The sequence below is a fragment of the Labeo rohita genome, chromosome 15 (assembly GCF_022985175.1).
Source record: "Labeo rohita strain BAU-BD-2019 chromosome 15, IGBB_LRoh.1.0, whole genome shotgun sequence".
NCBI classification, from domain to species: Eukaryota; Metazoa; Chordata; class Actinopteri; order Cypriniformes; family Cyprinidae; genus Labeo; species Labeo rohita.
In genome coordinates, this window is record NC_066883.1 from 21,007,726 (window position 1) to 21,034,771 (window position 27,046).

General features: G+C 37.0%; 1 protein-coding gene across 1 annotated transcript; it reads left to right on the top strand.

Moving 5' to 3' along the window:
• Positions 1–25: 25 nt before the first annotated feature.
• On the top strand, positions 26–16,916 carry pde9ac (phosphodiesterase 9ac). Its single transcript, XM_051129733.1, has 22 exons — positions 26–427; positions 3,418–4,014; positions 4,292–4,635; positions 5,162–5,328; positions 8,133–8,203; positions 8,355–8,432; positions 8,526–8,569; positions 8,710–8,764; positions 8,864–8,934; positions 11,032–11,119; positions 11,250–11,331; positions 11,435–11,509; positions 11,594–11,680; positions 11,792–11,896; positions 11,980–12,062; positions 12,245–12,401; positions 14,111–14,224; positions 14,360–14,464; positions 14,549–14,677; positions 14,781–14,876; positions 15,459–15,536; positions 15,735–16,916. The coding sequence occupies exons 4-21, from the start codon at positions 5,260–5,262 to the stop codon at positions 15,507–15,509; spliced, it is 1,560 nt and encodes a 519-aa protein (XP_050985690.1). The 5' UTR covers positions 26–427; positions 3,418–4,014; positions 4,292–4,635; positions 5,162–5,259; the 3' UTR covers positions 15,510–15,536; positions 15,735–16,916.
• Positions 16,917–27,046: the final 10,130 nt, after the last annotated feature.

Genomic DNA, 27,046 nt, shown 5'->3' on the forward strand with positions numbered 1-27,046 from the left:
ACATTAAGACACAAGCCTCGATCTACAAAATTGACAACTTACACCGTTTAACCACCAGAGGCTCCCACATCACTATCAATCAATAAAACATCTGCGTCACTTCAAAGCCTGGACCACAAATAGCCAGTGACACTTCTCACTTTCCCTTTTGTCTGTAGAGCAATAGCAGTAGTTTTTAACTGAGACATTTAGCATGATTTACCGAGTAAGCCAATTATAGCTTTTTTCCCTTGTTATAAAAAGTTTTACCCGAAGGCTTTGTTAGCCAAATACTTAAAAGAACATGTTGAAATAATCTACATTATATATAAATCTTAATACTCAGTCTAAATATTTAGTATGAAAGCTCGTTCATAGTCATGTCAATCACAACACAAAGTCAAGAGCAAAAGCGGCAGCTTACCTCACTCCTGGGACTGTTGTTTCGGTATGCCAAACTTTACAACACGCCAGGTTAACTACAGCTTGATTTTTTTTTTAAATCTCTTTTTAAGTGTCCCATGGCGGAACATGGAGTATGAGAGTCGGACAGCAAGACCAGTGTGTTGTTTACCTTTACTTGTCATGTTACTGTGCAGCATATGGACAGGCGAACTCGTGAATTCGGATTGGTAGGCCTGTTGTTTTCATGTAAGCTAGATCTACAAATAGATATGTAATAAACTTTTTATATGTCTATTTATTTTTTACGCGTTTTATGAGGTGAACGACCATAAAAATGAAACGGTCGCTTAAAAACATACAAATAAAAAATGACATTTTATATTTATTTATTTTATAGGGGATGGCTAGTTTTGGTATGGAAGCAACCCTGGTGAAAAAAACAGCATATGCTGGTAGGTATGTTTTGATGCTGGGTTGCTGGTTAGGTAGGTTTTGATGCTGGTTTATGCTGGTCATGTTGCTGGTCAAGGACCAGCATAAACCAGCAAAGGACCAGCTTAAACCAGCATCAAAACATACCTACCAGCATATGCTGGTTTTTTCACCAGGGAAGTGTCGGCCACTAACTAAAAAATTAGGTAATTGCGACTTTTAATATCACAATTCTTACATTTTTTCTTTGAATTGCATAAAGCAAAGAGATATAACAGATAATGTACTCACCTCCTTGTCATCCAAGATGTTCATGCCTTTCTTTCTTCAGTCGTAAAGAAATTATGTTTTTTGAATAAAACATTTTAAGATTTTTCTCCATATAATGGACTAACCCTGGTGAAAAAAAACAGTATATGCTGGTAGGTATGTTTTGATGCTGGAATGCTGGTTAGGTAGGTTTTGATGCTGGTTTATGCTGGTCCTTTGCTGGTTTTTGCTGGTCATGTTGCTGGTCAAGGACCAGCATGAACCAGCAAAGGACCAGCATAAACCAGCTAAGGGCCATCTTAAACCAGCATCAAAACATACCTACCAGCATATGTTGGTTTTTTCACCAGGGAATATGGTGCCCCAACTTTTAACTTTCAAAATGCAGTTTAAATGCGGCTTCAAACGATCCCAAATGCGATTGTAAACGACTTATCTAGCGAAACGATCGGTTATTTTCATTAAAAAAAAAAAACAACTTTTAAATACTTTTTAATCTCAAACGCTCATCTTGTCTTGCTCTGCCTAAACGCTGTGTATTCAGTTTCAAGACAGTTAGGGTATGTCGAAAAACTCCAATTGTATTTTCTCCCTCAACTTCAAAAATCATCCTACATAACTGCAGAAGTACTGACCCAGTCTTTGCAAAGTGAACATGCAAAGACAATCAAATACCCTTAACAAAAAAGGTAAAACAATGACGATTTTGAAGGGAGAACATGAGATGGGAATTTTTCGACATACCCTAACTGTCACAAACTGGAAATAAAACAGTTCAGGCAGAGTGAGACAAGACGAGCGTTTGACACTAAAAAGTATACAAATTGTATTATTTTTGTGAAAATAACCAATCGCTTCGCTAGATAAGACCCTTCTTCCTCTGCTGGGATCGTTTACAGCTCCATTCGGGATTGTTTGAAGCCGCATTTAAACTGTCTTATGGAAGTTCAAAATCATGGCACCATAGAAGTCCACTATATGGAGAAAAAGGCTGATTTTTTTCTAAGTGAAATGATAAGAACAAACACAAATATTTCAAGATTCTTGCCATGGAAATCCTTTTGATCTTCAGTTTTTTGCACTTTTCTCCTTTATTTGTTGGAACTTTTGGCAGTCTGTATTACTCCAAATGTTTTTCCTGATCTGACCGATTAGTACAGCTCAAAACAGGACAATAATTGACCATTTACAACAGCAATAATCAGCAAAATATGCTAGTTTCTTTCGGCTCACTGGCATTGTTTACATTCAGTGCCGCCAATGTGGCCGATTGATGACTTGTCATGAAAACGCTCACTTCTGACTTAATAACTTGCAATTGCGAGTTTATATCACAAAAGTCAAAATTGCTAGTTTATATCTTGCAATTTTGACTTTATAACTCACAATTTTGAGTTTATATCACAATTCTGAGGGGGAAAATGTCATAATTGTGAAATAAAAAGTCGCAATAACCTTTTTTATTACTATTTTTGATAACATTTACATAAAGGCATTATACACTGGCTGTCGCTTTCATTTAAATAGACTGCGCACATTGTTATGAAACTTCAAATATAATAGGCCAAATATAATGAAAAGCCTGCCTGCTTTATGTAAAAGAACAGTGCGGTTGAAAGCCTGCGTGATATTTTGCAAACAACCTACAAGTTTTTAATGCATTGTTAATCTGTTGAGCACGTCTAACCTGCAGTTCGTGTATTATCAGTCAACCAGTCACATGTCAGGTGTTGTATAGCTTAAGACTTTCTTGTCACAATCAATCTGTCTTGAAAAACAAAATGAAACAAGATATATAGTTCTTAGTCCATAAATAGCTCATTCACATTGTTTTCAAATGCATAAAGATGAGTATGAGTGTGCAGCATGTTGTAAATTTGTGCTGTAATCTGTTCTATTAAGTCCAACAAAGCACTTAACTGCATTATTTAAATGATTGACATTAGGTTTGTTTTAGCTTCCATTCAAGGCTTAGCAGTTCTATCACTCTTTTTTGCCTATGAACACTAGTACTTGACGTGGTGAAAAGCGTTGTGTGTAAGTGGTGATTATGCAGGATGCTTGCAATCAAGGCTCACGGGAACATTTTAAAGTAGATACTTTAATCAGACCATAAAACCCCAAATCAGAATCAGTCTGATGCTAAATGCAGTAGTATTAAAAACTCTTTCCACTCACTCTTTAACCATTTCTGAGTAAAGAATATTGTGAAATCGTGTGCTGGACTGACTTCAACCTCATTAGGCAGTTGCTCTTTAGAGATAAAAAGCTTTGGCATATTGTGTGGATTTTGAAGTCAAAGCAATGTGGTTGCTTTTCTCATCTTAACAGGTCAGAGAAACAAAATACGAATCCTTCAACAAGACTTTCAAGCTTCAGACACAGAGAAACATTAAGGATGCTGAAAAGCAAAAGGAGAAGATGAAAGGACCCTAATGGAGGAGTTTTCCATATTCCTACCCAGATCTAGCCCGGACACACGTCCATAAACTGAACAACCATAAAGCCTTTTATTATCAGGATAATGTCTTCCCCTTAGATCCTTTATTATTGAAATATGACCGGACTCTTCTCTTTTGTCCCATGATTAGCAGCAAGCACATGCATTTCTGATTACCCGAGGTGTGATTTTCTTTCTCACCTAGTTACATAAGCTTTTAAATGAATGCTTTTGTGCAGGTCCATCTTTGGTGATGTTAAAAGTTAGATGTGAACTTCATTGGTCAAATGGTTTGGAAAACAGTTTTGATCTCTTATTATCCACATTACCCCTGTGTCAGCACTAAAACAGCCCCTCTGGGCGGCCCAGACTGCTAATCTATTTCCGCAGAGAGGAGTCAATGGCACATGGGACTTGGAGAATTAAGACGTAGGAAGCTTTTCTGGCCCCTCGGGGATGAGATTATAGAGGAAGGAAGCTCAGAACAGGTTTGCGCTTGTCTCTGCTTTTCACACTCTCATCCCTAGTTCGGGCTGTGAATGATCCAACGTTTTTGTGAGTGGTTGTACTAACCCTTGTCCTTTCCTCAGGTGACTAGAACATATGTTGCTCTGAGTGGACACAGAAAACTGTAGGGGACATTAAAATGACAGAAATGTCATTGAATTCACACAGCCTCAGTTTTATAGTAATTGTGTGTACGTTTGACCTTGATGTTCTTAATTTGTCATTTGTGCTAAAAATGTCTTATTTTCACTACTGAAGACCCACGAATCGCATCAAGTTCAAACGCTGAAGCTGTTTATGACACAGTGGACCATCATTTCTTCAGACGTAAATATAGACTCCAGGGTTGTCTGCTAAATTAAGCAGGATGAATGAAAGGACTAAATTAAATGATTACAACAGCAACAACAGACATCAAGGGGGTTGGGCACTTTTTCACCGTAGTAACTGTTCCCCCTGACAACGGTGGAGAGTGACAATTATATTCAGGGTCCTTCAGTAAACCCAGGTTTCCCTTGCTCACTTGGCTCCATTGAGCACCTGGGACGGCTGGGAACGCTGCCTGCACGCGGGGAGGACCGGGAGCTGCTGAAGGCGCACAGGCAAGTCTGCTATTTTCTGACTCAAACATAACTGCAGTGCTACGAACAGAACATTTCATTACGTCCAGATTAAGTTACGTGGATAGAAATAAACGCGGCCTTCTGTTAGGCTCTTCAAGAAAGTTTCCAAGAAAGTCTCAGGTGACACTGTCTGATTGTTTTTCAATTAGAGTAAACTGAGAGATGTACTTATGCACAGATGTGCACTATAAAGTGTGTCCTATAGATTATAATCATCTTAATTGACTTTTAAAGGGTAGTTCACCAAAAAATGTAAATTTTTTTCTTATTTACTCACCTTCATGTTGTTTCAAAACTGTATGACTTTCTTTCATCTGTGAAACACAAAAGACTGAACACTGAACAGACACTGGATTCAGATACGCATTGTATGGAGAAAAAAAAAATTAAATTGTTTCATTCCTCAGTCACTGCTTATTTGTTTAGTTGACAGTGTTAAAGACTCGTTTTTATAATTGTAAAGCACGCTAGATTTGAAAGTTATTCTTTATGTATTTATTTGCAGAGGACATTTTGTGGTGGGCCTTTTGAGAGCTGGTCTTGGTGGATCTGCTCCTGGTTAGGGGTACCAGGACAAGTGGCTCACTAGTTCATCCTTTCAGCATGGGGTCTGGCTCCTCCTCTTATTCTCCCAAAACCATCTATTTGGACGTAGATGGTAAAGTTCAGAAGGTGAGTCTCTCACTTTAAATATTAGTTTGCTTCCAGAATAAAAAGTCCCATGCCATCTAAGATGTTCATGTCTTTCTTTCTTCAGCTGAAAAGGAATTAAGGTTTTTGAGGGAAAACATTTCAGGTTTTTTCTCTATATAGTGGACTTCAATGGTGGCCAATGGGTTAAAGGTCTAAAATTAAAGTTTCAGTGCAGCTTCAAAGGGCTCTACACAATCCCAGTTGAGGAATAAGGGTCTTATCTGGCAAAACGATCAATCATTTTATTGAAAAGCCCTAAAATGTATATCCCTTTTTGGTTTCACTGTATTTTGATGGTCCCTTTAACACATTGTGTTGACTATAAGTAACATGGCACCTACATATCTACTGGTGGTAGGGGTAGGGTTAGGGTTAGATTAAGTTGACATGTACTTCCAAAGATACTTATAGTCAGTAGAATGTCTGTTGGGAGACCATCACAATAAAGAGTTAGCAGATATTAAGCAGACAGTCTACTAATACTCTAATGAGAGTTAGTTGACATGTAGGTGCCACGTTACTTATTGTCAACAGAATGTTCAAAAGGCACCATCAAAATAAAGTGTTACCACTTTTACCACAAATGTTTGACCTTTACATAGGCGAAAGTACCGATCTAGTATTTACAAAGCGAACGTGCAAAGAAAGTCAAACACCCTTTACAAAAAAAGGTAAAACAATGGACGACTGTCAGACGATTTTGAATTTGGAGGAGAAAATTAGTTTTTTTGCTCTACCCTACCTTTTTTTTAATAAAATGACTGATCGTTTAGCTAAATAAGACCCTTATTCCTCGGCTGGGAATTGTGTAGAGCAATATATCAGTTTATTACAAATATCTGAGACCTGAAATGCTGAATCGAAGCCAATAAATCAGATATTAAGCAGTTTGTCATGGCACTAGTAAACGTGTCAAGAGGAGTGCTGGGAGATCAGCTTGCACAAGTTAAAAATAAAACTGAAGATGGCGTGTTCCACAGGTGTGACTGACATTGCGTGCTGTTGTGACACTTGACACATTGTTTTCTCCTGTTGTTTCCTAGAGAATGACTGAAGAGCTGTTAATGGTTGTGTTTAAGTCCAATTTACAGAGTGTTGCTCTACATACGGATCTCACAGATGCTCAGTCATACTCGTATCTCCATATTATTATGTATGATTGATGAAAAATGTTTTATGTATTTTAGAAAGTCATTAAGATGTAAATTTTTGTGGGAGATTTAACGGTTTATATATTATGAAAAGATTAACATGCATGTGTCAGATTCAGCAATTCATCTTGAAGCGTACACAACTTTCTAAGAGCCAAGAGAGGCCAAGTGGACATTGAGAGCATTGACAGTGGCATATGTTTACTGTGGTACAGGATCTATTGGCGATCTGAGCCTGTCCACCACAGCTGCCTCCTTTACCTTTGTTATTTTCTGTTTTAATGCTTTTAATTAATAGACTAATTTAATTGAACATAACAGTTCTAGCAAACCTTTTGATTTTATATATATATATATATATATATATACACACACACACACACTGCCTCATCAAAGTTGCATTGATTTATCATTGATTTATTACAAAACAGTGATATTATGAAATATTATTACAATTTAAAATAACAGTTTTCTATCTCAATATACTTTAAAATATAATTTATTTCTGTGATGCAAAGCTGAATTTTCATCAGTCATTACTCCAGTCTTCAGTGTCACATGGTCCTTCAGAAATTATTCTAATATGCTGATTTATTATCAATATTGGAAGCTGTTGTGCTGCTTAATACTTTTTTGCAACCTGTGATACTTTTTTTCTGGATTCTTTGATGAATAAAAAATAAAAAACAAACAAACCTGCATTTATTTAAATTAGAAATCTTTTCTAACAATATAAATCTTTACTATCACTTTTTATCAATTTTACACGTCCTTGCTGAATAAAAGTATTGATTTCTTTCAAAGAAAGAAAGAAAGAAAAAGATAGCGAATTTAAATAAATGCTGTTCTTTTTAGCATTTTATTCATCAAAGAATCCTGAAAAAAATATCGCAGGTTCCAAAGAAAAAAAAAGTATTCAGCAGCACAACTGTTTCCAACATAGTGGCGTAATTATGATGCTGAAAATGAAGCATTGCATCACAGGAATAAATTCAATTTAAAAATATATTAAAATAGAAAACCACTATTTTAAATTGCAATAATATTTCACAATATTATTGTTTTTTCTGTATGTTTAATCAAATAAACGCAGCCTTGATGAGCAGAAAAGTCTTCATTAAAAAAAAAAAAAAAACTTTCCCAAACTTTTGAATGGAAGTGTATATATAGACTGTGTGTATATATGTAGTTTTGAGTGAGGTTTTTAGTATTAACTTTGTCTTATAAAATAAAAAACAGACAAATGAAATGACAATATGAATATGTGGATTTGATGCTGAAGTATTTTGATGTACTAATATTATAGGCTTTGACTTATGATTGCAAACTTTTTTGTCTTTGATGATCTGAAAACTCTAGAGCAGACAGACTTCTAGATTGTTTTTAAAGTCTTAAACCAAAGTCATTCAAAGTTAGACCAAAATCATCTGTTATTTTTTTTTTTTTAATACTTTAAAATCCCCCATTATTTTCAACAACATTTCAAGATAGTACTTATCTCAAGTTACGTGTTTGAGTTGCGTTGCAGTGTTATAGTACAGAAGCACGAGGCTTTTGTTTCTCATTGTAGTACAAGTTTGACGACAAATACACCCGTAATACAGCTAACACACCCTTATTTGTCCTACTCAGGTGCTTTTCAGTCGTCACTGCAGCCCATGTGATATCAAAGAACTGCTGTGTTCCTCCTCCAACATCCCTAGGTCTGTATATCACTGATATCAGCACCAATCAACACCTCAATCCATTCTGCAGTCCTGCAGTGGTTGAGAATGAAGTTCTCTGTGTACAACATGTTCATGCTCAGTGGCAGACATTGTAAATCCATCAACTTTTTATTTCGTCTGTCTGTAGGAACACTGCTATAATGATGGTGGACCCTGAAGGTGCACTTGTGTCCATTGATCCCACAATGCCTACCAACACCCCCAAGTAAATCACAGCCTGGCCCTTATTGTTTGTATAAGCAATTATGCTAATTTTCAGTTTGATCTGTCAGTTAATGATCCCATTTTGTCCTTTTAGCTCCCTGTACAAAGTCATTCCTCTGTCTACAGGCCAACTGGGAGGTAACGTGCATAATTTTCACTGTTTTTCAGTGTTTGACTCGCTTATTTATGACCGTTAGTACCCTAGATTTGCTCATTATAACGTTTCGAGACAAGAGTTGTTCTGCTCTGATTTATAGCCTGTGTATTTAACTTCACAGAAAAGGAAGATATGTTTCAGAATGTGCTCTCACAGGTAGCAGAGCAGTTCAGCAGGTAACGGACATGTTTGTTTTCTCATGGACTGGAGATAAATCTTTATCACCATAATGGTTCTATACTGAAACCAGGCAATGTTTTTCCTCCACTCAATAGAGCATTCAGGATCAACGAACTGAAAACGGAAGTGACCAACAGACTGGCTATGCTGGAGAAGAGAGTAGAACGTATGTAATGACAATGTTGTTGTGTTGACTACTTTCTTGTTGCTACCTAGTTTTATTGTTGCTCAGACTTGGAGTAGTACACTACAAGAATCTAAACAAGATCTTAAAACACTAAGAATCATTCACTTGCTGACTTTGTAAATGGATACAGAGGAAAAACTACACACCAAAAATGCTGGGTTAAAGAAAACCCAACTTGGGTTATTTGGCAACCCAGCGCTGAGTAAATATTGGACAGAACACATGCTGGGTTAAATGTTTTTACCAATCATGCTAGGTTATTTTAAGTCAATTGTTGTTTAAAAATGATTATATTGCTGGTTTAAAATGGATTGGAACTTATAAAAAGCACACACAGAATTACTAGAGGCAACAGCAATAATCAAAAGATGAACATTTGTTATTAAGCAAGAATATATAAACAAAATACAAGACAAATTGAATTTATTTGGATGAATACAGCATAGTTTACAATATTACAAACATTTAAACTCCTTTAACAAGCAGTTTATGCATAAAAATGTAACATTTAAAAATAGAATTTAAATTTTAATGGATTCAACTGTTCTGTGTAATGGCTTTATACCGAAATAGTGCTAATTCTAATGCCAGTGTGTCGCCAGAATCTGAGTCGGTGATGGGCTGCTGTTTGTCGGGTTAACTGTGAACTTCAGATCGTGGCCTCACGTTTCACTCGTAGCTGAAAGATGCCATGTCTGACTCCAAAAACTGCCCATAAACCAGCAGTACTGACATTAGAGAACATATTTTAAGATTCAACTCGGTACAATAACAAATAAAATCCATTTATTTTATGCAAGGCAAAAGGCGTTTCCATCCTACGAAACAACCGCTGCTGACGCAGCTGACTGACATCTCGTCCTTATGTTGCGTTGCGTAACATAATACAATTTACAGCACAGTAAAGACTTTATAAATGAAATAAGATGTATACAAACCTTTATTTTGCTGAAAAAGTGCAAATCGGTGGCACTGAGAACCGATCTCTCCTTGAGGACTCAAAAAGCCCATGCTCTGACTGACTGTAACTCAGCAGCTGGGTTGTTTCGTCAGAGACAGGCTCAACCCAGCGGTTTGGTAGAAAAAAATAGCCCAGCGTTAAAAATGATCCAGCAACTTAGTACAGAAAAACTACCCAGCACCTGCGTAAAAAAAATATTTAAAATAACCCAATAAAAAAAAAACAGCATTTGGGTGAAAAAAAAATAACCCAGTACCTGGGAAAAAATATTAAACAATAACCCAATAAAATGACCCAACAGGCTGAACCCAACATTTTGGTTAAAAAAATAACCCAGCATATTTTGGAGTGTAGGCATCATACACTAATTGACTGAAGATCATATTTTTAAGTCATACCGAACACAACAGACTCGCACAGATAGATGCACAGCATTGCTAGAAGATGCATGACAAATAAAAACAATATGTGTTCTACAACCGGCCCAAAATATCAAACATGTATGTCATATGTGTCAACTTCGACTGTCTAAAATCTGTAAACTGGCTCTAACTTTCGGCAAGCAACTCATCCAGACAGTAAATCGGAGCAAAAATCTAGGCAGAAGTTTTGTGTTTTAGCCTTTAAAGTGGGATATCGGATGCCCATTTTCGACAAGCTGGTATGATTCTTTAGGGTCTTCATAAAATGTCTGCAACATACAGTACTTTGGTTAAAATTCCTCAGTGTTGTGTAAAACTTCTGCTCACAGCGTCCCGTTTCGGTGCATGTCTCTTTAAATGATAATGAGCTACTGCTCACCCCGCCCCCTCTTCTGTTTTTTGTGTATTCGGTGGCGTCAAAAACAAAACTAATCTTATGTTCACTTTTACATGCAACTACAAAACACCTGCATTGCATACAAGACATTGTTGTCGCTACAGAGAAAATGGCGGACAAAGTGGGCGGTGCCTGAGCAGTATGACATCATACTGTTTGGAAAATCAAAACGGCTTGATAATTAAGACTGTTTAGGATTTTTGGAGATTAAAAAAAAGGAGTGAATGAATATTTATCTTTGTAAGGTGGTTGTGTCCACCCACTGACTGCTTTCACTGAGTGTTTTTTTTATGCAGTGGAGGGGTTGAAAGTCGTGGAGATCGAAAAGTGTAAAAATGATTTGAAGAAGCTGAGAGATGAGATGACGTCCAGAGCAGGAGGAAGGTAAGTGAAAGAAAATGTATTCTAGTCAACGCAAGCGTGACAGTCTATCTGTTTATCCATCTAGAGCGGCTCTTTTTCAAACAAGAAACACAAATGTATCTAAACGACTAATCAACCACTCTCCTTTTAGAGTGAATTGTCCATGCAAATACAATTTCTCAGACGACGGAAAGAAATTAACTCCTAGACGTGATGTCCCCAGCTACCCAAAGGTGCTTTAAAGTTTTATGACTTGCTTTGATTGAATTATGGGCCCTGTGGGAGAACATCTTGTCTCTGTGTGGTGTTCATCTCCGTTAATCTTGATTTCTTCAGTACACGCTTTCTCAAGAGACCATTGAAGCGCTGAAGAAACCAACTTTTGATGTTTGGCATTGGGAGCACAATGAAGTGAGTGTGACTCAGTGGAATATTCAGTGCATTTAGAGATGAAATCATGCGCACGTGCTCATTTTACGGTTTCCTGTTTATCAGATGCTGAGCTGCCTGGAGTACATGTACCATGACTTAGGCCTCGTGAAGGAGTTTAACATGAACCCAATTACTCTGAAACGCTGGCTGGTAAGAAAATTAGTATAATTGTGAAAATTAAAGGGTGCAAGAAAGGTGAATTCCACTGAATTTTCCAGGTTAACAGCTCTGATGGTCTTGATTCTTTTTATATATTCTCAGCTGGGCATTCAGGAAAATTACCGTAGCAACCCGTTCCATAATTTCCGCCATTGTTTCTGCGTGAGTCAGATGATGTATGGCATGATCCACCTCTGCAACCTCCAGGTGAGAACTTTTACGTACGTAGCAATTAGCACAGCAATTACTGTGGAACAGTAAAAGTGCAAACCTGTGTGTGTGGCCTACAGGAAAAGCTCACGCTGACAGATCTGGGCATTTTAATGACTGCTGCCGTGTGTCACGACTTAGACCACCCTGGATACAACAACACGTAAGATCTTCGCCTCTGTGTAATTATGCTCTCCAGTCAGTTCTCATAAAAACATACAGGTGTACCCAGGTATTTGCCTACACGTTCGTGATGACAATTTTACAGCCTTATATCTGTGCAGTTTATCTTAGTAATCATTCCCATGACATATGTTGAGATAATGTAGCGCTGTCTATATGCAGGTACCAGATCAATGCTCGCACTGAGTTGGCAGTGCGCTACAATGACATCTCGCCCCTGGAGAATCACCACTGCGCTGTGGCCTTCCAGATACTCTCACTGCCAGAGTGTAATATATTTGCAAACGTGGACCCAGAGGCTTTTAAACAGATCCGACAGGTAAAGAACAAAATATGAACTCCCATTTAGGAAATTTAAAGGCATAGGTTACCCAAAAATGAAAATTCTGTCTTTATTTACTCACCCTCATTTCGTTCCAAACCTGTAAGACCTTGATTCATCTTTGGAACACAAATTAAGATATTAATTTGATAATCTCTAATAGTATCAATCTTGGAAGTAAAGTAGTTCAAAAGGTCATTACAGCTGTGCTTTTGGGAAATGTCAAAGCCTGTTGAGGCTTTATTTTTCGTTAATTTGGCCACTGTACTAAATAAATACAGTTGAGGTCAAAAGTTTACATACACCTTGCAGAATCTGCAAAATGTTCATTATTTTACCAAATAAGTGGGATCAAAATGCATGTTCTTTTTTATTCCGTACTGACCTGAGTAAGATATTTTATATATGAGAAATTTACATATAGTCCACAAAAGAAAAAAGTTTACATACACTTGATTCTTAATACTGTGTTGTTACCTGAATGATTCACAGATTTTTAAATTATGTTTGTTAATATGTCCTGAACCCACTGTTATTCCGAAAAATCCTTCAGGTCTCACAAATTCTTTGGTTTTTCAGCATTTTTGTGTATTTTAACCCATCCAGCAGTGATGCGCTTAGATTAGCAAGCAAGTTCCTGGCAGATCGCTAGGTCAGGTCCTCACAGATAAAAAAAAAGAACCGCATATAGGAATCAATTTTTATTTCACAAGAAGTATCCGATTCCTGACCTTAAGTATCCGATTCTGGAATCAGAAACGATTTTCGATACCCAACCCTACCTGGGATTGTGTTTGCTTTCTTCTAAAATTTATGAAAAGTAATTGGATTTAGCAGTTTTTAAGGCTGCAGGAGGAAGTACTTTCCCTCCATCCAATATGAAATACCTCTAGTTTTGTTTTCTTCCAGCTGCGTTTTAATTTCTGGACTGTTCTCCTTTGGGCGCATGTGTGCTCATTATGCCACAGTGTTGGGCTGTTTTCTTTAATCTTCTTTAAGCGTAAAGGAGCTTAAAGCTCCATAGTTTCTGTTACATCATCAAGTTTTTCTGACTTTTTGGATATGCTGAGGAATTGAGACAAATCAGAAGAAGATTATTAAAAAAACAGCCATTTGTGATAGAAGTGATTGTTCTGCCATATTTGTAACAAGGAGTCAAATTTACAACTTTAGCTATTTTCGTAGCTTCATAACATTACGGTTGAACCAGTGATGTCACATGGACTATTTTAACGATGTCATTACTTTATTTCTGGGCCTTGAATGTGGTAGTTGTGTTGCTGTCTGTGCAGGGTCAGAAGGCTCTCGGATTTCATCAAAAATATCTTAATTTGTGTTTCCAAAGATGAACAAAGGTCTAACATGTCTAGAGTGACATGAGTAATTAATAACAGAATTTTCATTTTGGGTGAACTATCCCTTTAAGGTGACGTACCACCACCTACTATATTGGAGTGTCAACAAGATGAAATGTTCCTTGCTCTGGATTGTTTTTGCTATTACCGCATACTCATGTTTATTGTCAAAATCAGTATATTGCAACACCCCCACACTAGATGCTGAAAAAGATGTGAGCGCAACCATCAAAGATGTCCGTCTAGCACATATGAAAACAAGAGTGGTGGAAAGCAAAGACATTTAGTGCGAACAGTAAATGCAATAAATATTTGTAAATATGTGTTTATGAAATGACAATATATTGGCAGGCTATCATCACACTGATTTTAGCCACGGACATGGCCCGACATGGCGAGATTCTGGACTCGTTCAAGCACAAAGTGGACAATTTTGACTTCACCAATGAGGAGCATGTGACTTGTGTATGTATCATACATCCTTTCTTCCAAAACCACAACTTAAACTAGCTAAAACCAGCAAGATGTGGCATGATTTGACAGGTAAAGATTTGTTGACAGTTTGACAAGTAAAGATTTGTCATCTTCTCATGTATTCAGCTGAAGATGGTTCTTATCAAATGCTGTGACATTTCCAATGAAGTCCGGCCTACAGAGGTGGCAGAGCCGTGGGTGGACTGTCTGCTGGAGGAATATTTCATGCAGGTTTGCTGACTGACTCTACATCTTGTGTTATAATTGCTCTGCAGTGACAGGTGGGTTTGTTTACGCTGTCTTGTCTTTGTTCAGAGCGATAGAGAGAAATCCGAGGGGCTTCCTGTGGCACCCTTCATGGACAGAGACAAAGTCACAAAGCCCACAGCCCAGATTGGCTTCATTAAATTTGTCCTCATCCCAATGTTTGAAACGGTCATGAAGGTAGGTGAAATAGTCTAATAGTAAAATAATGGATTGCCCAAAAATGTACATTCTATCATCATTTACTCGTGATATTTCAAATCATGTTTTTTTTTTCTCTCAGCTCTTCCCTCAGATTGAAGAAATTATGGTACAACCTCTTAGAGACTCACGGGACCACTATGAGGAGCTGAAGCAAATTGATGATGCCATGACCGAGGTAAACACTCCTCAGCTCATAATCATAGCTTACTGAAAGAAATATAATAATGAAATAAAATAAGTAATATAAAATAATAATAAAAAGATCACCAAGCTGATTACTCACTAAAAACTCCCACAGATCATGTTTTCATGCCATTTTAAGACTTAAAGTGGTTATATCGAAGTTGTTTACTCATTTTTTTGAACTAGTCTTCTCATTTACACCATTATATTGTTCATTCACATTATGCACAAGCACAAGAGGTGAGATTTATCACACGAATCATTCACAGCCAAACATAACCAATCATATCGCAATTGAGCTCAGGACAGACGCGACTCCCGCTGTAACTTTACCTGCTGGTGTCGCTGTTGGACAATGTTTCTTTAGAAAAATAAGTTATTTATACACTTTTTAGTGTTTGTAACATTACTGTTGGTTTATTTTTTACTACTAATTTTTGTATCATCCAATATTTTGAGGAGGCTCTGCCTCCCTTGCTTCCTCGGAGGAAATGCTCCTGATGTATATATGTATCATTGCCTCATTATAGACCCCCATCGTGCTAACATAAAGGTATGTTTTTTGTTCAATGAGGCACAGAAGAAAAAAACAGAAAATATGTCATTAGGAGGGAAGAAGAAATAAGCAATGCTGTGAGCATAATGATAATGTGTAAGTATACTTGATACATTATACACTGAGTGCAGTGTTTTGTTCTTTTCATATTCCAGAAAGCCATTCTTTCCACTATCATGTGCATGTTCCTTTACTTGCATCTTGCAGTAATTTTCCTAAAATCTGTGCTATTTATAGTGAAGCACTATTGGAAGAGTGATCATATGGCTGATGTGTTTTCTTGTGTAATTTTAGGAGTCTTATTTTTGACCCGTCTCCACTTTGTGGACAGAGTTCCGGTGTGAGGATCTGTGAGACGCTGGGCTGCTGTCGAAGACAGCTGGTTTGAATCCACCGAATCTAAAGGGTCACCTGATTGATTCATGAAGTCACGAGTCGCTTCCTTTTGCCAACAGACTGCTAGGCCTGTCTGATTATTTCTTCAGTCACTTATAAAGCCTTTTCGGCTGATATGGGCATATATGTTTATCACTGCAGTTTTAATCTTGTTTGGTTGGTTTTTTGTTCTATTTTATAGTCTTTAATGGACAAATTGCATGTACGTACATAGTATGTCATCTGAAAGTTTTGTGATCCCAAAGCAATTAGGATACCGGATTACAGCATGACGTATAACTGTAACTAGTGCCTTTTGAAAATGTGTTTTGATGATTATAAAAGGTCAGCACGATATGATACTGTTCCTTTTGTCAACTGTTTCTCTTCTGAGTTCCTCTACAACACAGAAGTTCATTTTAGGTGGTTTTGTGGTGAGCACAATACCAGTGTAAATCACAATATCAGCTTTTAAGGAACCCGAGAACTCCCTTTGCAGTGTTTTGATTCAGTTTCCCATTTGGTTATTGAGGTTTAAAATCAATACATTTGCTCTAGAACATCCTTTCATTATATGGATATTATTTACTTAGCCTCATGTCATTCCAAACCCATAAGATCTTTATCTTATAAATATCTTTTGATATTTCTGAGGAAAATCCGAGAGCTTTCTGATCCTGCTTAGACAGTAATGCAACTGACACGTTCAAGGCCCAGAAAAGAACTAAGGACATTGTTAAAATAGTCCATGTGACATCAGTGGTTCATCTGTAATGTTATGAAGCTACGAGAATACTTTTTGTGTTCTGAAGATGAACAAAAGTCTTACGGGTTTGGAACGACATGAGGGTATTTTTGAATTTTAAGTGGACTAGCCCTTTAAAAATATCTTTTTAGTATTCCACAAAAGAAAGTCATACAGGTTTGGAACAACCTGAAGTACACCATGCCTTTAAATGAATCAATTTCTTCTTTTGCCATCTGAAAAGTCATGATATTCACAACACCAGAAGTCATACCTGCTAACCACGTCCAGTATTTCTACCGTGTGGCTCCGTGTTGTTCTCTGTATCCTATTTGCTCTGGTTTGCTTCTAAAACTTCCTCAAAATAAGACAATAAAGTCTGTGGGAGTTCTGCCTCCTGGCTGTTCTTGAGCAAGGCTGTTCTTTTCTCCTTTTATCAATGTGGTAATAAAAGCTCTCGCCAGGAGGTCACATGTGTTTGCTATTATGACAAGGTTAAGCCTGTACGCATCATTTTACTCATATGTTTCACTGTCAGTGTTTGGCATCTTTGCCTATAGAGCAGCACATTTTGATGGATGGAGATCACGACACATATTTCCTTCGCTAAGGGCTGCGTAACTTGTTGAAACAGGACTGGAGTGCAAAGTTTGTCATTGCAAGCTATCAATTAAGGCAGATTTTAAAAGATGAGTGGAAAGTGGTGTATAAATAGACTTATTTTTAAGTCACGTGACCCAAATGTTAGTCTAAAGCACATGCATAAATTACATAGTGCTGTTCATCTGTCATTGTTACTGGTGCACACACTGACACATGTACATCTCAACTTGTATTTCAGAGTCACGATTTTTCCATCCCGCCTGGATGTGTTTGTGCCTTTGGCTTGTTTTCATGATGAATGGCATCATTTTATATGAATTTCTTCATCTTGTTGCCTCTATTAGATGATGAGCCTTAATTTAAGCTTTAAATTTTCCATCTGCTGGCATGTCTTGCTTTGTCTCCACTCGACTGTGACATATTGAGTTCACAGATTATCAAAGCCTGTTTCATCACCCACTTCAGAGAAACGAAAACATTCATTTGAATGAAAACAACGCTCGTTCTGATTCCAATGCATCCAGGCCCGCCTTTGGTTTTATCTACATGCAAGATGTTTACATTTTGATTGAATCTTTTAAAGTCGTACTTTATATCCCTGACATGTTCCAAAAAGTCCTGAAAGTACTTTTATCCATCCCATACTAATTAAGAAACTGCTTTAAAAGTTGTTTTGTACCCAGAAGGCACAGACTGACCCATTAAGATGTGTTTTGTGTGCGCTGGCACTTTCAGGTTTTGTCGCCTGTGCTCCACTGACTGTTCACAGGGTGGCAATATTTCTCTAAAGAGCTCTTTTGTGCTCTCCACTCAGACCACTGAAAGAAGAGCAATTAGATGACAAAAGAAAAATTCTCAAGAGTGGAAACTGAAAACGGTAAGGAAAGTCACACCCAGACACATAAAAGCCTGTTTTTTGGTCATATAATAAACATACTGTGTGAAGTATTGTACAGCTTGGCACCATTTTCTGCATTTATATGCAGAATATATTTTTGCATATATTTTTAACAGATAACTTTGAAGTTTTTACTATCTTTTTGTATTTTCAGCATGGTAAATATTGTTTTTTGTTAAACGAATAATTTTCTAGAAATAAAATAAAATATAAAACATTCAGAATATAAAATTCTGAACTATTTCAAGGTCACCTAATATGCAATTTTGTAATTTTGTCGATTTCTCAATCAGTTTTGGCAAATAATAAGCAGTTTGTTACACCACAGAAAAATATGTTATTAACCACCCAGTCAAATTTTAATGATAAAAATCGCTAAGTAAATAGAATTCGAAATTAAAATCGTGAAAAAATAAGTAGAACTCTCGGCTCTCAAATGTTGGGGGCGTGTCCGCTGTCGGCGCTGAAGCCACGCCCATTCGCGGGAAAGCTGCGGCCTTTTCAACTGTCAAATAGATGATTTTCACAACGCGTCATCAATCAGCCATATTGGCGGCAGTTAAAGTAAACAACTCCTAATGAACCGAACGAAACTTGCTCATTATTGCTGCTGAAAATAATTAATTATTGTAATGTTTTGGGCTGTACTGATCGGTCGCACCGGGAAAAACATTTGGAGTGTTATAGACTGCCAAAAGTTATAACAAATCAAAGAATGCAAAGTCTGAGGAACAAAAAGCGTTTGTGGTTGGCCAAACTGAACCAGGATTTCCAGGGCAAGAATCGTGACAACATTCATGTTTTTATTACTTCCACAGTAAGGTAGGTGAAGTATTTGTCTAATATCTTACTGCTGATACGTATCTTTACCGCCTAACTAACTTTAGTTTGTGAATATATTGCACCCTTTCCTGCTTATTGAGTCCTCTATATGATTTAGCAGCTTCCACGCATTTTTTTCTGTAGTTTAGACAGCAAAAAATTAGCAGAACATATTCAGTAGTACATTAAAGGAGAAGTCCACTTCCAGAACAAAAATGTACAGATAATGTTCTCACCCCTTTGTCATCCAAAATGTTCATGTCTTTCTTTCTTCAGTCGTAAAGAAATTATGTTTTTTGAGGAAAACATTTCAGGATTTTTCTTTATATAATGGACTGATATGGTGCCCTGATTTTGAACTTCCAAAATGCAGCTTAAATGCGCCTTCAAACGATCCCAAATTCGGTTGTAAACGATCCCAGCCGAGAAAGAAGGGTCTGATCTAGCAAAGAGATTGGTTATTTTCTTAAACATAATACAATTTATATACTTTTTAATGTCAAACGCTCCTCTTGTCTTGCTCTTCCCGACCTCTGTTTTGTTCCGGTTCATGACAGTTAGGGTATGTAGAAAAACTCCCATCTCATGTTCTCCCTCAACTTCAAAATCATCCTATATCACTGTTTTACCTTTTTTGTTATGGATGATTGATCTTTTTTGCATGTTCACTTTATAAAGACTGGGCTGGTACTTCTGCAGTGATGTAGGATGATTTTAAAATGATTTTTGAAGTTGAGGGAGAAAATACGATGGTAGTTTTTTGACATACCCTAACTGTCTTGAGCCAGAATACACAAAGTTCAGGGAGAGAAAGGCAAGACGAGCGTTTGAGATTAAAAAGTATTTAAGTTGTATTATTTTAATGAAAATAACTGATCGTTTCACTAGATAAGACCCTTCTTCCTTGGCTGGAATCTACAACTGCATTTGGGATCGTTTGAAGCCACATTTAAACTGCATTTTGGAAGCCCAAATCGGGGAACCATATTGGTCCATTATATGGAGAAAAATGCTGAAATGTTTTCCTCAAAAAACATAATTTCTTTACGACTGAAGAAAGAAAGGCATGAACATCTTGGATGACAAGGGGGTGAGTACATTATATGTAAATCTTTGTTTTGGAAGTGGACTTCTCTTTTAACAGTGCAATCCATGCTGTTGTTTACATCCAAGCTGGGTTGCCAGGTTTTCACAACAAAACTCACCCATCTGCTACTCAAAATACTGAGGAGAATAAGTTTGATATCTGGCGCTTATTAGTTTTAGTTTTCACAAACACTGAGTGAATCTCCTGGAAACCAGTGCACATTATCTGTGAGGAACGGGCCTCTGGTAATTTGACGCTAAAATTATCTCTCTGCCACTTATCACCATTTATCTGTCCAGCGTCTCACTTGAAGTTGTGCTTGTCAGTGAAAGTGTTTTGGCGATAAGTTCCCTGGAACGTTTTTCCAAAACAGATTAAATCTGCTTTATGTCACTGCGGCTAATGTGGTGTAAACAGTAAAGTCAAATTAAAAGTGATTTGGATTATCTTTAAAGGACTGTGTTGTTTTGCTTTCCTTTATTGTCATTAGTTTCCAAATCCCGCTTGCTAATTAGGGGCTTTTCCACCAATGAATCCCGTTTGAACTTTTATAATTTTCAGGGTAGCGTGACAACAACTGTGTGTCGTATTTCAAAAAGCTGGACTGGATGATTACAGTGAAGTATTTGCCCAAGTTTATGTTCTTATGCAACACAGAAATACTTGTTTACAATGAAAATGTGTCAAGAAAAATAACTAAAAATAAATTAAATAAATGAGCAAAAATAAAAAGACAGTAAAAGTGAGACGTCCATTTTGTAAATGAGAAGCATTATTTGTGTTAACTCTGAGTGAGTAATGGACAGCACTGGAGCTTTAATGACATTCCTCATCCAGACTCTATTAAACTTCAAAGCTGCAGAACTCTCCCCTCGTACTGTATTTCCTCTCCAGATACAGTCTTTGTCTAAACACATAGGTCTCCTCCGGTCTGTGTCTCCTTTCTGTGTTTTCTTAAAGGGGGCCAGAGTTAAGGGTCAGTGTTCGTGCTGTCAGGGGCCTCTCCTTTAGGGGGGTGTCTAGATTTCAGTTCACCACAAACCCATGAATCATCTTCCTTTAGGAGAAGAAACATTACTGAGCAGAATGTTTCATTTCCTTTCTTCCCGAAACCAAGGGTTTCACCTTTTCGAGACCCACCAAAAGCTATGTAATGAAATATAAGGAGAAAAATGCAATTATATTGTTTTGTTTAGCTTTTTTTTAAATGCTGCAGTGATACATCACCATGGGACATGCGGTTCAGTAAGTGAGTCATATGATGAATTATTGCTCGGAATGATTTGGTGAGTTCATTCAGTGCTTTCATTGTCCTCATTTGTAAGTCGCTTCAGATAAAAACGTCTGCTAAATGGCTAAATGTAACTAATGCAAATGAAAAGTTTGTCTTAAGGATTCAGTAGACCTAAACTGTTAACTGTTAGTTTGCAAGACTTTGTTCTTGAATCGCTTGTTTCTATGAGAATCATCAAAACTTGATAATGATTAATTAAAGTAACTGGCTCATAGGAGTTCATGAATTCAGCGAGACCCTTCCGTAAGACCTGTTCAAAATGTTAATGAAATATGATGAAAATACATTTATTCTGTTTACATTAACACTTTCTTAATGAAGTAATGAAGCAATGACAAGTACTTGCAGTTCAGTGAGTCATATGTTGAGTCACTAGCTGCTCTGGCAGAGTTCGTTCAGTGAAGGATTTGTGATGAAGAATTGATTCTGAGAGAATTCAAACCCCTAAATCTTACATTTATGAGTCTGTTGAATCATTTAAAAACTTGCTAATTAGTTTGGGACCAACTTTTGACAGTTAAAAAATAAATAAAATATAGGGGGGAAATGCATTTATTCTTTCATTAACACTTTTTTATTCTCCACTAGCTGCTCTGGCGGATTCGGTGAGTTTGTTCAGTGAAGGATTCATGATGAAGAATTCAGCAGACTGATTCAAACCAGCAGCTCTTGTGTTTGTGAATCTTTTGAATCATTTAAAAACCTGCTCATTTGTTCATGAATGAGGCGAGACCAACTTGCTATGTGAAGGTTAAAAATTGAATGAAATATAGGGGGAAATGCATTTATTCCTTCATTAGCATTTTTTTTATTCTCCTTGAAGTAATGAAGCAATGACAGGTACTCACAGACTCAGTGAGTCATATGTTGATTCACTGTAGCTGCTCTGGCAAAGTTCGTTTAGTGACGAATTCGTGATGAAGCATTGATTCTGAGACTAATTGAACACCTAAATCTTGAGTTTATGAGTCATTTGAATCATTTGAAAAACTTCTAATTGTTATGAATTTTCCCAGGTGACAGTTAAAAAATGAATGAAATATAGCGCGGAAATGCATTTATTCTTTTATTAACACTTTTTTATTCTCTTAAAATAATGATGCAATGGCATGGAACTTCATTTAAACTTCATTTAATCATTTAAAAACTTGCTAATTAGTTTGGGACCAACTTTTGACAGTTAAAAAATAAATAAAATATAGGGGGGAAATGCATTTATTCTTTCATTAACACTTTTTTATTCTCCACTAGCTGCTCTGGCGGATTTGGTGAGTTTGTTCAGTGAAGGATTCGTGATGAAGAATTCAGCAGACTGATTCAAACCAGCAGCTCTTGTGTTTGTAAATCTTTTGAATCATTTAAAAATCTGCTCATTTGTTAATGAATCAGGCGAGACCAACTTGCTCCTATGTGAAGGTTAAAAATTGAATGAAATATAGGGGGAAATGCATTTATTCTTTCATTAGCATTTTTTTATTCTCCTTGAAGTGAGTCATATGTTGATTCACTGTAGCTGCTCTGGCAAAGTTCATTTAGTGACGAATTCGTGATGAAGCATTGATACATTTTTTTTTTATTCTCCTTAAAGTAATGAAGCAATGACAGGTACTTGCAGTTCAGTGAGTCATATGTTGGTTCACTAGCTACACTGGCAGAGTTCATTCAGTGAAGGTGAAAATGCATGTATTCTTATATTAGCACTTTTTTATTCTCCTTGAAGTATTGATGCAATGATGTGGAACTTGTAGTTCAGTAAATGAGTTACATTTTGATCCACTAGCTGCTCTGGCAGATTTAGTAAGTTTGTTCAGTGAAGGATTCGTGATGAAGGATTCAGCAGGCTGATTCAAACCAGTAACTTTTGTGTTTTTGAGTCTTTTGAATCATTGCAAAAAATTTCCCATTTGTTTGTAAATCAAGTGGGACCAACTTGTTCCTATGTGACTTGTTTATTCTATTTACATCAGTACCTTTTCATTCTTTTAAAGTGAGTTATATGATGACTCGAGTTTGTAAAGAATTCATTGAAGGAGTCTTTTGTATGCATACATTTAAAAACCTGCTCATTTGTTCATGAACCGATGGTAAAATCAGTTCATGAAACTTGTTCCCACCATTCGAAAGCCACTGCTCTAAACTGTTAATAATCATGTTTTTTTTTCTTTAAATACAAACTTGTCTAATATAGAAATTTAATAAAAGACACAATTGTCTAGTTCCTCTCAGACGGTGCGAAGGCAAACCAAGAATGCTCTTCCTATGAGTTTTGGGTGGCTTCAGGGGAATTCCTTAGATAAAGTCAAACCGCAATCTCCTCAACAGACAGCTTTTACGGGACACCTCATACTTTCCAGACAGCGAACACCTGTAGTGCTCATCAGGTCATTTGCCATCTAAGCAGTTAAAGCGTTAAGGATACTACAAAAACCAACTGTCTGCTTGTGAGCCAGACTTTGGATATCTGGGACATCTCACAAGATTTATCAACAACCGACAGTTAAGTCCAGACAATGTGGGGATAAATATTTTGTTTAAAAAAAAAAAAAGAAAAAACAACATGCCTCTGAGGAGATGGAACAGACAAGCTAGTTTCTTGGACCCACAAAACCTCACTCTGCATGAGATCATGCTGCTCACAACATCACGAAATACGCTTGGTGTCCATAATTTATGCCTGGAGAATCCTGTGAGGTGGCCAGACAGGCCTCAACCGCAATTTAGGAGTGCAAAGTTTATATTTTGGCAATAACGTCCTTGGAGAATTGTCTTATCTCAGCCATTTGACTGCTACATTTTTTTCACCCCTATAACCTCTACTTGTGCTGGATTTTGAAGATGTTACCGTTTGAAGTGACTTCAGTGGACTATTCATCAGTATATTCAAAACAACTGGGTCAGGCTGATTTGAGATGTATATGAAATCTCAGTATCATCTTAAAAACAATTGCACATGATTGGTGCATTTCTCAAGACAGCGTTGCCTTTGCTCCGACTTCTTTTTATTCTTTTCCCCTACATTTTTATTTCTTCATACTGTGATGAAACCAGAACATTTATTTTACTTGCCTGTGTCCCACAAGAGTTTATAGCTTTTTATTTACAGGGTTCTAAAGGTTTTATGTGTCTGCAAGTGCAGACGCTTTAATTGGTGGTTCTTTAAATAAAATAAATAAAGGCTTCAATGGCTTTTTTTTTTTTATTTTGCACCAGAAAAACATTATGTTAACCATGTGCTTTATACTTCTGTTGAAGTGGTCTTTTTTGTTTTTATTTAAAACTAAAAATAGGATTAACAAAATACACTTTTTTCTGCTTTCCTTAGATTTATTTAAGCGTTAACCCTCTGTAGTATTACAAATTATAATACAAATTCACATATTATAATAATTAATATTATTTATTTTAATAGTTATATATAAAATGTAGGCCTGCCTATTATTTTATATTCTCTAAGCTACAAATATTAAAACAATACACATCATTTTATTATTTATGTATAACATACACTACAATTCAAAGTTTGGGGTCAGTAAGATTTTTTAATGTCTTAAGCCTTTTGTGCTCAACAAGGCTACAGTTATTTGATTAAAAACTGTAATCATGTGAAATATTATAAAAATTTCAAATAAATGTTTTCTATTTTAATTGTACCATTCCGTTTGCAGTATTTTTGACAGTGAGCATCACACCCAAATCCACTATAATTTTATAAATAATACAGTTTTTGTGTCACGGAATGTAGTTTTAAGAGCTTTTTAGGTTAGAATGTACTTTTTTAGACTTCAAATATGTGGTTTGTTAAAGGGGTCATGGGCTGCCTTTGTTTTTTGCCTTTGTTGGTCCACTTATGATCTTATCGAGATTTTAACATCAAAAACATCATTTAGAAGTAATAGGCTATTTTCTGTCCTGCTTTCAACCCCTCTCAGCACAACGCTCTGTTTGAATAGGCATGGCGGATTTAGAGTCGGAAGTAAAGGCCCACTGCTTGGCTAACAGCGTACATTCATTCTTCACAGATGTACGCCGCTGTGATTTAGGTTTAAAACACATAAATCACTTCATATATATATCAAACGATCTGTAAAAAGAAACAAAGCAATAGTGACCATGTAATGAAAACAGTTACTCACACTTTTGTTGTGACATCACTGTCAGATCAAATATATAGGCACAGCATTGTTTTTTAATTGTGTTAATTGTTTTTTAATTGTTCGAATTGTGATGCTCTGGTTACTAACGTAACCTTGGTTCCCTGAGATAATTCAACGAGCTTTGCGTCGCTGACGCTATGGGTAATTGTAAACGAATCTGTGGTAAAATAAAGTAGTTCTTACTTATGCAGTCTGGAAGTTCATTAAAAATAAAGTTAATCCACTCTTTCCTAACGTTGGGAATCAGAAGGAAGGCAATGCAACGACAGTTTTTTGCACAGTTTGGCAGTGCAGAGCATCCTGCTGATTTCAGAGCCTTTGTAGACCTGCACGTTCACGTATAGTGAACACTATGCATGAATCGGTGGGCGGGGCTAAAGAGGCAGCAATGTCGATCTTCTTCTGTCAAGGTGACGCTTAGGCCCTGTTTACACTAGTGCGTTTTCATTTGAAAAAGGCATTTTAAAATGAAAACGATCCTCATCTACACCAGCGTTTTCACTGTGTTTTAGAAATGATCTCGGTTTACACTACACAACTGAAAACACTTGTCACATGACCATTCATGCAGGTACAACCATAGATATGTGTAGGTAGATGCCCTATTATTTAAATACCAGACGCGTCTACGTGCTTGGAGTGGTCGAATGGGGAATCTGCATATACATATCTATGGGTACAACAATGAGCATGATGTTATTGTTTGCACAGTCGCCAAGGATATGCAGAGCGAATGTGGGCAACCATGCCATTGTTTTCAAAAGTCTCCGTTTAGGTCTGTTTACACTGAAATGCAGCCCTGGAGTTTTCAAACTAAGACAAAGGGTCTGCAGCGTTTTCAAAAGTCTCTGTTTTCAAAGGTCAAAAACGCTGGAGTAGTGTAAACGACAGGCGTAACCGTAGCAAAAGTTATGCGTTTTAAAACAAAAATGCACTGGTGTAAACATAGCCTTAATCTACCTGTTACATAATAGAGTAGAACATTTCAAAAGCTGTTGTTTATAAGTGAAGGCTATAGAAAACCCAAGACATATAGTTTTGAATGGGGAAAAATGCAACGCTCAATATGGCCGCTCTTTTGAGCGAAGCCCCACCCTCTGAGTAAAAGAGCTAATTGCTAATCTGAAAAAGTCAGAGTGTCACTACAGCTGCCGTTAGAAGTCCCGCTTGCTATAGAATGAGTCAGCGTTCTGAGACGTGCGCTCAGGACTGTGCATGCGCACTGGTTGATCTAGCCTGATAAATACGCTTTTTTTAATGATGTTTGAATAACAAGGTTCGGAAGGAGCACGATCAGATAATCAACCAATTCGGCATAGGTGTAACTCGTCTAGCTAATCATCCGATCTATCACAAGTCATATGTGTGCATGCAGCCGACTTATTTCTGTCATTCGACAGTTTTCTGGCATCCCCCCTCCACCCCAACTCCTCACTCTTAATCTATTCTCATCCCATACTTGGGATGGGGGGGAGTTCTCTGAGTTCGGGCCATATTCCAGGCTCGGAGCCCTCCCCCAGGACAGCACGCCAAAATATGCTTACTATTTGCTCAACCATATTAGATGTAAGGGTGAACTCGTGGAATGCTATTGGAGCATAAGCAACAACATTTATAAAGCGGTTGTT